This window comes from Rana temporaria, chromosome 7 (genome assembly GCF_905171775.1).
Source record: "Rana temporaria chromosome 7, aRanTem1.1, whole genome shotgun sequence".
In the NCBI taxonomy this organism is placed as follows: domain Eukaryota; kingdom Metazoa; phylum Chordata; class Amphibia; order Anura; family Ranidae; genus Rana; species Rana temporaria.
In genome coordinates, this window is record NC_053495.1 from 22,231,076 (window position 1) to 22,243,202 (window position 12,127).

The following is a 12,127-nucleotide window of genomic DNA, read 5'->3' on the forward strand; positions in this document are numbered from 1 at the left end:
GCCCTGTGTAATTTGTCTTCTGAGGTAGTTGACTGAGCTCGAGCTATTTAACACGTCTCCCTGAATGGCGCCCATGAAGGAAGGAGTCTATTATAACACAATATGGTTTAGTTTTCCCCAAACAGAAGAAGGATGGGATGAAAAGCAGGATTAAGCTGGAGAGCAGGCTGAATTAACCTGTATCCCGAACTGCTCCTGCGGAATCCACCGGCCTGAAGAATGAAAACGCTTCTGGCGCCCTGTAGACTATTTTCTGGTCCTTCTTAAAATGTCGTCATCTTAGGATCTCAATAAAGTTGTTTAGCAGAGCAGAAAGGGCATCTTGCCGAGAAAACAAGGGTACGTACTGGGCCGTGAATGGAAACCCAAAGTCTCCCAAGGATTTTCAGACTGTTCTATACACCATGTCCCTCAATACAAACTTTCCCTCCCCAACACGTTGAAATAAAAAGAAGCCAACAAACACCTTAATGCATACAAATGTTTACCATTCATTGGCGCTAAATACCCCAAAGCCAGCCAGACAGCTGTAGCCCCAATAGGCATTGTTTCTGGTTCCAAAACATTATCTCATCCCCGAGAGTCCAGAAAATGAAGCTTTGTTGCATAAATAAAAGGTAAAGGAAAAATACAAAACCTCCCATGCTTTGGTCCAGCTGACGCATCTGAGAAAAGTAGGAGATCTGCATTCAAAGGGTCAGGTCACCTAAACTGATACTGGAGAGTTACTCAACCTAAAGACCATGTCTTACTGGTTATGTGAGTAGAACAGAGGTCTCCAAACTGCGGTCGTTTGCTTGCTGTTATCGGGCCCTTGGGGCACTATTTTCATACACTGATATCAACAATGGGACATAATTCCCCCCACTGACACCAATGAAGGGGCAGAATTCGTCCCAATGATAGGGCACTATTCCTCCTCCTACTGAGCACAGGTGCTATGTAATTTATTTATTCCCACTGACCACCAAGACTGAAACATCTACTGGGGCATTTACTTCTCCCAGTGGTCACAGTCTGGCCCATCTAAAGTCTGAAGGACAGTAAACTGTTTAGAAAGTTTGGAGACTCCTGTTTTAATGTGACGGCATTAGTGCTTTATGTATGGCTGATCAGAAACCCAGTGGCATCACATGAGGATTGGAGAGAGTTCTCTTCTCTGAGTAAGCTCCTAGTTGGGACTTGATGGACCCACATGGTCATAGCACTGGTTCACTTGAAGCTCAGGCTTCCATGCACAGTTGGATTGACCATTAGACCCAGTAGGCTAGTGCCTATAGTAAACATTATAAAGGGGGGCTTTTCCTTTGCGTAGCCATTGACCACCATTTTTATTTAGACTTAGAAAACTCATGTATAGTATATTTATACTTTCTTGCTATACTTGGACAAGCTAATTTAAGTTTATTTCTCCATTGTCACATTACTTAAAGTAGACATGTGCACACTGAAATATTTTGTTTCGGAAATTTGTTTTCGTCCGAAAAATACATTTATTTAGTTACTCCCGAAATTCGTTTTTATTTATTTAATTTCCTTAAAAAATTCATTTGTTTGAAAATCCGAATTAATTAAGGTTCAAATCTGTCAATTGAAGGCTTATGGTGTCTGTCGCATGTTCTAAGAAGATTCGAAGAAGCAGCAAAGTTGTACGACGCCGCGATCATACATTTCCGGACTAATGCTCCGCCCACAAGCTATAGTAGAATTCTAATGTTGTATGACTAGTAATAATTATATTTATTAATTATTATTACTAGTCAACCAACATTAGAATTCTTCTATAGCCTATGGGCGGAGCGTTTGACCATAAATCTTCGCTCGCGGCGATCGTATGTTTTTAGCTGCTTCGTCGAATCTTCATGTCTCTATAATGTCTACTCTTTTCTCTTTATGTCGAATCTTTTCTCTCAATGTCGAATCTTTTCTCTCTATGTCGACTCTTTTCACTCTATGTCGACTCTTTTCACTCTATGTTGAATCTTTTCTCTCTATGTCGACTCTTTTCATTCTATGTCAAATCTTTTCTCTCTATGTCAAATCTTTTCTCTCTATGTCGACTCTTTTCTCTCTATGTCGACTCTTTTCACTCTATGTCAAATCTTTTCTCTCTATGTCGACTCTTTTCTCTCTATGTCGACTCTTTTCTCTCTATGTCGACTCTTTTCTCTCTATGTCAAATCTTTTCTCTCTATGTCGAATAATCTTGGACAAATAGAATTAGGTTAGGCACATACAACCACAGGTTCGATAGACACAGATCACTATTGTCACCATCATGTCAAATCTTCTATCTATATCGAACTGTTGTCGCAACAAAATGAAAATAAAGCATTTTTTATGTCGGATCTTTCGGATTTTGGATTCTGCATGTTCGTTATCGTTTGTTAAAACGAAGGCGAATATCCCCGAAATTCGGACGAAAGTGCATTTGGGCGAAAACTAATGCACATGTCTAATTTTAACCAGGTTAAATACAGTAAAACAAGAAATTGTTCTATGTAAAAGAAGCGACTAGCTTTTGGCATCAAGCATTGGGCACCTACAGACTGAAGTTATGGCAATTCAGGCCTTATACAATCCTAAATCAATGTCAGCATGCAGGTACAGCCAATGCTGGGGGTTTTGCAGCTGTTTACAGAACACCCCGGCTTCTGACAATGTCTATTACTCTCCTGTCACATCAGGGGCTCTGGTCATTGGCCCTCCAGCGTTTGGCCGTCTCATCACAAGCTCCGAAAATCTACAAGCTGCCAGGAAAGAATTCTCCCCGGAGAAGAAATTTCCTCCGAGTCGTAGCTTGGTGGCTTCCACATCATTGAGCAAGTTATTAAAATCCCCAAGAATAAAGTATCTCATTACACGGGAACAGAGAGCAGAGGTCGTGCTCTGGAAAAGCAAGCTGGCGGTGGCGGGGGGAAAACACAGAGGGATCGGAGTGGGCTTATTAGAGAGCTTGTATGTTTGCAGCTCTCCTGATGGTTTGTGAAAGCCTTGGTGTAAGTGACTAGATGAATTGCTCGACAAAGAGTAGCTGGCGTGATTTTTATTGCTGTCTGAGCCCTCAATAATAACTGTTTTTGAAACAAACACTATTGAATCCATTTATATATTCTTGACAAAAAACATTAAATGCATAATTTCACATCAGCTTGTGTAATCACCTGTCCAGTGAGGACTGACCGCGGCGGAGAGGAGGGCAGCAGGTTTCTGTTACGCTCAGTTAAGAGATTGAACGTGCTGATAGGAGATGAGAGCAGAGTGTTGACCTCCACAATGTATTGGTTCTCTTTTATTATTGGTATTGGGGTGATTATACTCATGTGGCAGATGCTTTTCTCAATGAGTTGGACCAGTCAAAACAGTATTTTAGGGCATGGAACAAGGGAAAGTTCACATAAACATCAGTTGCCCACACAGCAGTTCTTCCGGATCAGCATGAAAAGACAACTGAAAATTCTGAGCCACCTGGCTCCCTTGTCTTCTTACCAGTACCTCTGCCTGTGTTTCCCAGCTCCCTGCTGCACGGCCCAATCCTGGCCTCTGGATAGGGGTTCTCCTGACATTGCAATAAGAGCCAACCTGACTCCTGTAACGAGACCTCTTGACTCCTGGCTGGGGCTCCTCCGATCCCTGGGTGAGACCATCTGACTCTTGACTCCTGGTTGGGGCTCCTCTGACTCCTGGGTGAGACTCTCTATGTCTTGACACCTGACTGGGGCTCCTCTGACCCCTGGGTGAGACCCTCTGTCTGTTGACACCTGGCTGGGGCTCCTCTGACCCCTGGGTGGGACCCTCTGTCTTTTGACTCCTGGCTGTGGCTCCTCTGACCCCTGGGTGAGACCCTCTGTCTGTTGGCACCTGGCTGGGGCTCCTCTGACCCCTGGGTGAGACCCTCTGTCTTTTGACTCCTGGCTGGGGCTCCTCTGACCCCTGGGTGAGACCCTCTGTCTGTTGACACCTGACTGGGGTTCCTCGGACCCCTGGGTGAGACCCTCTGTCTTTTGACACCTGGCTGGGGCTCCTCTAACCCCTGGGTGGGACCTAGCGGGAAAATCGTTCGTCGGTATGCAATTTCAATACGCAAAAAAAAGGCACATGCTCAGAATCAAGTAGACGCATGCTCGGAAGTATTGAACTTAATTTTTCTCGGCTCACTGCGGTTTTGACTGACGGAATTTGGTGTGACCGTGTGTGTATGCAAGACAAGCTTGAGCGGAATTCCATCCGGAAAACCATTGTTTTTTTTTTTTCGCTCGTGTGTACGTGGCATTATGAACGCTGTCTTCATGAATTGTGTCAACACGTAAAATCTGTCCTTGAGGTTTTACCACGTCCGTGCGGCGACAGTTCTCATTGTGCAGCGCTCAGCATCGCACATAGCATTACAAGCAGCTTGACGGGCTCTGGGGTGTTTACAACAAACATTTCTAGTGATATTGATTGCAGCCTCCTGTATGATAAGCCTGTTTATTACCAGTAGCTGGAGGCGATCGATGCATTGCTCTGTCTGCGTCCTGATCTGAACACTGGCGGAGCAGAGATAACGCACGCACAAAGCGTCATTTAATTCACACAACGTACCTACATGAAAAGAGGCGGCAAAGCAAAACATTCCATGTGTGAAATATAATTAGTCTATTAGACAGTCTCCCTGGAGTCATTGCAAGTAAATAAGGCCCCTGGTTCTACCGACATCTCCGCACTGAGACGTCTGACAGATTTCACTGTGAGTGACATATCTTGCCTGAAAGGAGACGACACTGAGGGCATCTCCGTACACAATGAAGGAGAAGCATTGTTTCTCCAGCCAGTTACCTCTTTTATCTATATTTTAGAATACCGGCTGAATCTCATTTGTAGCCTGGTGGCTGTAGCCTTTCAGAGCTGAGGTTTTGTATTCTGTTCCCATCAGGGACTCTGCCTGCATATCTACAATGGTTCTCATGTATGCAAATAGGTTTTGGGTCCTCTTTACAGATGGCAATGCAATCTGATATGAGAGGGGCTTCCTATGCTGCAGAAAATAGCAAGATATATTTTATGGTCCAAAATTTGTGACCATCACACCTCTATGAGCTTGTTGGACATCTCATTCCAAACACATGGGTCCGGATTCAGATACATTGGTGTATCATTTGGCGGGCGTAACGTATCTCAGATACGTTACGCGGCCGGAAAATAGGGCGCAAGTTCCGTATTCAGAAAGAACTTGCGCCCTAAGTTACGGCGGTGTAATGTCTTTGGTCCGGCGTAAGCCCGCCTAATTCAAATGGGGATGATGTGGGTTTTTTTTATTTAAATGAATGGTTACCCCACGCATGCTCGAAATTACGCCGCAAATCGTCATTGCTTTAGACGTGAGCGTAACTTACGTACAGCCCTATTCGCGAACGACTTACGCAAACGACGTAACATTTTCAAAACTCGACGAGGGAACGACGTCCATACTTAACATAGATACCCCTCATATAGCAGGGGTAACTATACGACGGAAAAAGCCGAACGTAAACTACGTAAAAAAATGCGCCGGGCCGACGTACGTTTCTGAATCGGCGTATCGACCTAATTAGCATATTCATCGCGTAAATATACGGAAGCGCCACCTAGCGGCCAGCGCAAATATGCGGCCTAAGATACGACGGTGTAAGACACTTACGCCGGTCGGATCTTAGGGAAATCTATGCGTAACTGATTCTATGAATCAGTCGCATAGATACAACAACACAACTCAGAGTTACAACGGCGTATCCGGAGATACGCCGTCGTATCTCCTTTCTGAATCCAGGCCATGGACAATAATATGAAGCCCACCTCCAGAGGCAGAACCAGTGTTGCCAATCGTAATTTTTTTTACTGGCAGCCAGTAAAAAACAGGCAGTTTTCTCCTGCCAGTAAATGCCAGTAAAAGTAAAAGGTTGCCAGTAAAAATATGGCTGTGATGCTTGGCTTAGTCCGGAACTGGCTGAGACCATCCGAGTGCTTGCTACAGTGTGATTAGGCGGCTCTGGCAGAGGCAGTTCCTGAGCATGTCGTGTGATGTCATAGTGCAGTGGAGCCAAGCAGAGCGGCCTTGATCTGCGGTATGGGAGCAAGGCAGGCTGGGACCAGGACTGTCAGTTCTGTTGGGACCGCTTGGCTTGGAGAGAGACTGTCACTGTAACTCAGGAGGGGACGTGTTGTGTCAGTGAGGTCTCATCACCATCATCATCTGTGCGGCTGCGGCTGCACACTGCTATCATTGTCACTGTGAGAGTAAATTTTGTGTGTGTGTGTGTGCCCATTCTAATTTCTTGCCCTCCTGAGTCCTGTCCCTGAGCTACTTACATACTGTGTCGAAAATATATTAAGACATATGTTTATTGCCTTATTATCTACCTTAAATCATACTGCTAATTGCATATTGTATTTGTCTGTAGCCTAAATACTCTCATTTGCGAAGTGTCCCTCCTACACGCACTTGCCTTGCCAATCATAAATTCATGTTTTTGTGGTTGACTCTTTGGTAGTCAGCCAATTAAATAAAGTTATACCGTAGCCGGTCAGCAAGGAATGGGTCATTTAATATGTGTTTTCTCTTCCTGCAGGTAAATGGAAAGGATCTATCTAGAGCCACCCATGACCAGGCAGTGGAAGCTTTTAAGACGGCCAAGGAACCTATTGTGGTCCAAGTATTACGTAGAACCCCCCGCACAAAGATGTACAACCCTTCAGCCGGCGTGCAGATGATGGACGCGGGAACTCAGACCGAAATCACTTTTGAGCACATCATGGCTCTGACCAAAATGAGTTCCCCATCTCCTTCCGTAGCTGCACTGAATCCCTATCTCATCAATGAAGAGTAAGTACCCACCTTTCATTGGTTATCATGGTACTTTGTCATTTATTAAACTATGCTGTATTACCAAGTTATCCTTACTGTCTAGTAAACAAAAAGGATTTATTTTGGGATTTTGCAATGTCGAAGAAAAATTCTGTTTTAAATTATTTTGCTTAACGATCAGTCATTAGAATTTTTATTTTACAGTTGTGTCCCCTATGGAACAAAGTACATGTAGTATTTTGTCTCCTGTTTCTACATTTTTATTAACCCTCGTTAGAAGTCTGAGGTCAGACCTGCCCCCCTCCCCTTCTGCTAAGGCTGACAACAGCTATGAAGGAGATGGTTGATTCATATGTGTAGCTTGTCTTGGCTGTGAGCACTTTCTCCAGACAAGCAAAGTCAAGAGGAATGCAGGGGCTGACACAACCCTCTTCCTGTCTGCATTCCTCTTGCCATTGCTGGTCTCAAGAAAGTGCTTACAACCGAGACAAGCTGCATCTATGAATTAGCCGTCTCCTTCATAGCTGTTGTTGGCTTGAACACGGCAGGAGGGGAAGGGGGCAGGTCATACCCTATAACTTGGGTTAGAAATCAATTAGAAACATGGGACAAAGTACTGTACATTGCCCCATAGGGGACAGAACTGTAAAATCTAAATTCTAATAATAGATTTTCTTTAGAAAGAAAGCGTAATTTCAAGTGGTATTAATGGTCTCTAGGTACCTGTTTCTCTTTACATTACGTGTCTGTTTTTTGGCTCTCTCCCAGGGCTGTAGTCCTAATAAGAGTTGGCATCAAATGCAAGTGGTGGTGCCATGGCAGAAGTTGGTGTGTCTAAATGGCTTTGTTTCAGAGGGACGTGACTTAACAATCACTTAACCTCCACTACAGCAGATGAAGGCATTGTTGGGGCAATATTGTGATCTCTGTGAGAGGTAATAAATACCTGGACATTTTACATTATTACTATTCAGCTACAATGGAACCTTACAGTATATCTGAGGCTAGGTCCACTTTAAACACCCCATGTCCCCTCACAGCTACTGATATGATCCATCAGACACCATGAAGAAGATGTCAAGGGCGAAAGGAGTCACTCACCCCAGTTGCCTTTTCCCTGTGCTATTACACACTGGTGTAAGGATTAGCTTAGGTTTAGTCCAAACCTGGAAGTTAGCTGTCATTGGTGACCCTGCAACTGCATGTGTATAAAGGGGTAGGGATGCTCAGGACATCATTGACCTAATATGGCTACATAGCATATTAAACCATTGATCCTTATAATCCTTTGGGCACCAGTTCTGAAAAAGGATATCGGGGAACTGGAGAAAGTGCAGAGAAGGGCAACCAAACTGATAAGAGGCATGGAAAAGCTCAGCTATGAGGAAAGATTAGAGGAACGGAATTTATTCTCTCTTGAGAAGAGGAGAATAAGGGGGGATATGATCAACATGTACAAATATATAAGGGGTCCATATAGTGAACTTGGTGTTGAGTTATTCACTTTACGGTCAACACTGAGGACAAGGGGGCACTCTTTACGTCTAGAGTAAAAGAGATTTCATCTCCAAATACGGAAAGGTTTCTTCACAGTAAGAGCTGTGAAAATGTGGAACAGATTCCCTCCAGAGGTGGTTCTGGTCAGCTCAGTAGATTGCTTTAAGAAAGGCCTGGATGCTTTCCTAAATATAACTGGGTATTAACATTTATAGGTAAAGTTGATCCGGGGAAAATCCAATTGCCTGGAATCAGGAAGGATTTTTTCCCCCTGCTGTAGCAAATTGGATCATGCTCTGCTGGGGTTTTTTGCCTTCCTCTGGATCAACTGTGGGTACAGAATTGGGTATATGGGATTGTATGATATTTTTTTATTTTATTTATTTAATTTTTCATGGTTGAACTGGATGGACTTGTGTTTTTTTTCAACTTGACTAACTATGTAACATCATTGACCTAATATGGGCACATCATTGACTTAGTAGGGTCAGGTGGCCATATTAGGTCAATGATGTCATGGGCATCCCCGTCCCTTTGTATACTTGCAGGTGCATATTGGAGAATCCCTCACCCACAGCTCATTATCCAAGCAATGACTGGTAACTTTGGACTAACTGGATTCAAACTGAACCCAAGCTCATCATTAGGGATGAGCTTGTGTGTGGACCAAACCTGGAAGTCAGCCTTCATTGCTGGGCCAATAAGCTGTGGATTGGAGATTGCCCGCTATGCAGCTTCACATATACAAAGGGATGGGGACACCTTTGACATCCCTGACCCAATATGACCACATGGCCATATTAGATCAATGATGTTATGAGGATTACTACACTATTGTGTACATCAGTGGGGGGGGATCTCACACCCCCAGTTTATTGGGTTTAGCAATGACAGCTAACCTTGGTTTTGGACGAACCCATGCCGGTACCCAAGTATCATCACTAGTGTCTAAAAACTGTGGCCTAGATTCACGAACGGCCGCTCTACATTGCGCGGGCGTAGCGTATCGTATTTACGCTACACCGCCGCAACTTAGAGAGGCAAGTGCTGTATTCACAAAGCACTTGCGTCCTAAGTTACGCCGGCGTAGCATAAATGGGCCGGCGTAAGCGTGCGTAATTCAAAGTAGACTGGTAGGGGGCGTGTTGTATTTAAATGAGGCTTGGCCCCCATGTAGATGCATGGCCGAACGAATGGCGCATGCGCGCGCATGCTCAGTATCATGTCGTATTTACGCCCAAAGATACGTTGGCTCAATGCCTGTGACGTGAACGTAACTTATGCACAGCCCTATTCGCGTACGACTTACGCAAACAACGTAAAAATATACGCTTGTTCCGACGTCCATACTTTGCATGGGCTGCGCCACCTAGAGACATGCTTTATCTTTACGCCGGCGTATGTCTTACATAAACGGCGTAACTAATTGCGACGGGCGTACGTACGTTCGTGAATCGGCGTATCTTGCTCATTTACATATTCGACGCGGAAATCAAGGAAGCGCCACCTAGCGGCCAGCGTAATTATTGCAACCCAAGATACGACGGCGTAGGAGACTTACGTTGCTCGTATCTTGGCCAAATCTATGCGTAACTGATTCTATGAATCAGGCGCATAGATACGACGGCGGCCATTCGGACTTACGCTGTCGTAAGTCTTTGTGAATCTGGGCCTCAGTTTCAATCCCATAACAACAAATACATGTTGGTTCTGGGCAAAACAATCTGATTTCTAAATGCAATACGGATGTGTACTCTTCCAGAAACCCGAAGCTCCCTGCCTAAAATTTGTTTGTGAATTCTCAGGTGAATGGAGACAGAAAACTGTTTCACAGCTCAGTGAATAAGCCATGTGCCCCTCCTCTCTAACTTGTCATTATCTGTGAATCACTCCGAATCTGAAGTCCACTGGGGACATATGGAAACATCAAGAGATAATTAATACGCCTATGTAATGAAGCGCGGACGGCTAATTTGTGTCAGCAGACTCTCCTGTTTCTTTAGAACTGCCGACAGTAGCACATTTTCAGGCTTACAATGACATCCTCTGGGGAATTGTACTGTAGCATATCTGTCAGATACAAACAGTTAAGGAAGACTTTCTGCGGTCTTGGATTCATGGTGGTTGTCATTTACTAAAGACTAGTAAAATCTCTGTGTCATGATGTAAAATGGCCTTCCCAAGAGTAATGCCCCGTACACACGATCGGAAATTCCGACAGCAAAAGTCCGATGTGAGCTATTGAAAGGAAATTCTGACCGTGTGTAGGCTCCATCAGACTTTTGCTGTCGGTTCTTGTGGGAATTTCCAATCGACTGTATGCAATTCCGACGCAAAAAAAACCACGCATGCTCAGAATCAATTTGGCGCATGCTCGGAATCATTGAACTTAATTTTTCTTGACTCGTTGTAGTGTTGTACGTCACCGTGTTCTTGACAGTCGGAATTTTGTGTGACTGTGTGTATGCAACACAAGTTTGAGCCAAAATTCCTTCAGGAAAAAAAACACGATTTTCTTGTCGGAATTTCCGATAGTTTGTACGCGGCTTAAGAGCCCTTTCACAGAGGTGGACTATTTGGGTCCCTGCAGTCTCCTTTTTGGAGTGGCGGGTGTCACTGGACATCTGATCCTATCCACTAAAAGCAGACAGATAGGGATCCATTTCCCATCCCTGGTCTGGTGTAAACGGACAGGTGGTCTGTTTACATCTGACTGCCCATAGAGGAGAGCAGGCTATGTCTGTGTCTGCTCTGCATAAGCGGAGTAGACACGAACCAGCCCCCCGCCTGCTGAGCCGGGATCAGCAGACTCCAACAGAGCCCTTCTCATTTCACTGTCCAATTACAGGCTGGGGGGGGAGGAGCAAGACCTGTAAGTGTTACCTGAACTGCAACTGAGAAAAATCAGGTCTCCTCCAGGGCTGCGCTTTGTGGCAGAGCTGTGTAGATCTCAAAACTGGATGCGCAGAAATACAAATCCTTTGACTGGTAAAACAGATCTTGTGTATGTTTTTCATTTGTGTTTTTAGCTTTATCAGCTCATGCAATTTGGTTCTCTTTTAAATATATAACAACTACCTGCAAAGCCATCCACAACTCTGCCCCCAGCTACATCACTGACCTAGTCTCTAAATACCAACCTAATCGTTCTCTTCGTTCTTCTCAAGACCTCCTGTTCTCTAGCTCTCTCATCACCTCCTCCCATGCTCGTCTCCAGGACTTTTCCAGAGCCTCTCCAAGCCCATGGAACTCCTTACCCCAATCTGTCCGTCTATCTCCTTCTCTATTATCTTTTAGAGGATCCCTGAAAACCCTCCTCTTCAGAGAAGCCTATCCTAACAACTGTGGGCTAGATTCAGAGAGAGTTACGCCGGCGTATCAGTAGATACGCCGTCGTAATTCTGAATCTACGCCGTCGTAAATTTAAGCGTATTCTGGAAACCATATACGCTTAAATTAGGCTAAGATACGAGCGGCGTAGATCTCTTACGCCGTCGTATCTTAGTTGCATATTTACGCTGGCCGCTAGGTGGCGCTTCCGTCGTTTTCGGCGTAGAATATGCAAATTACCTAGATACGCTGATTCACAAATGTACGTACGCCCGGCGCTATTTTTTTACGTCGCTTACGTTAGGCTTTTTCGACGTAAGTTTACTCCTGCTATTAGGAGGCGCACGCAATGTTAAGTATGGCCATCGTTCCCGCGTCGAAATTTGAAAATTTTACATTGTTTGCGTAACTCGTCCGTGAATGGGGCTGGACGTAATTTACGTTCACGTCGAAACCAATGACGTCCTTGCAGCGTAC

The 12,127-nt window shown here is 44.6% G+C and overlaps 1 protein-coding gene across 3 annotated transcripts in view; it reads left to right on the forward strand.

Moving 5' to 3' along the window:
- The window catches only part of PDZRN3 (PDZ domain containing ring finger 3), a 308,954-nt gene that overhangs the window by 260,811 nt on the left and 36,016 nt on the right, over positions 1-12,127 (forward strand). For all 3 annotated transcript variants that reach the window (XM_040359060.1, XM_040359061.1, XM_040359062.1), the window contains one exon: positions 6,588-6,841. In XM_040359060.1, the coding sequence (XP_040214994.1) occupies positions 6,588-6,841 (254 nt within the window). The remainder of the gene's footprint in view (positions 1-6,587; positions 6,842-12,127) is intronic.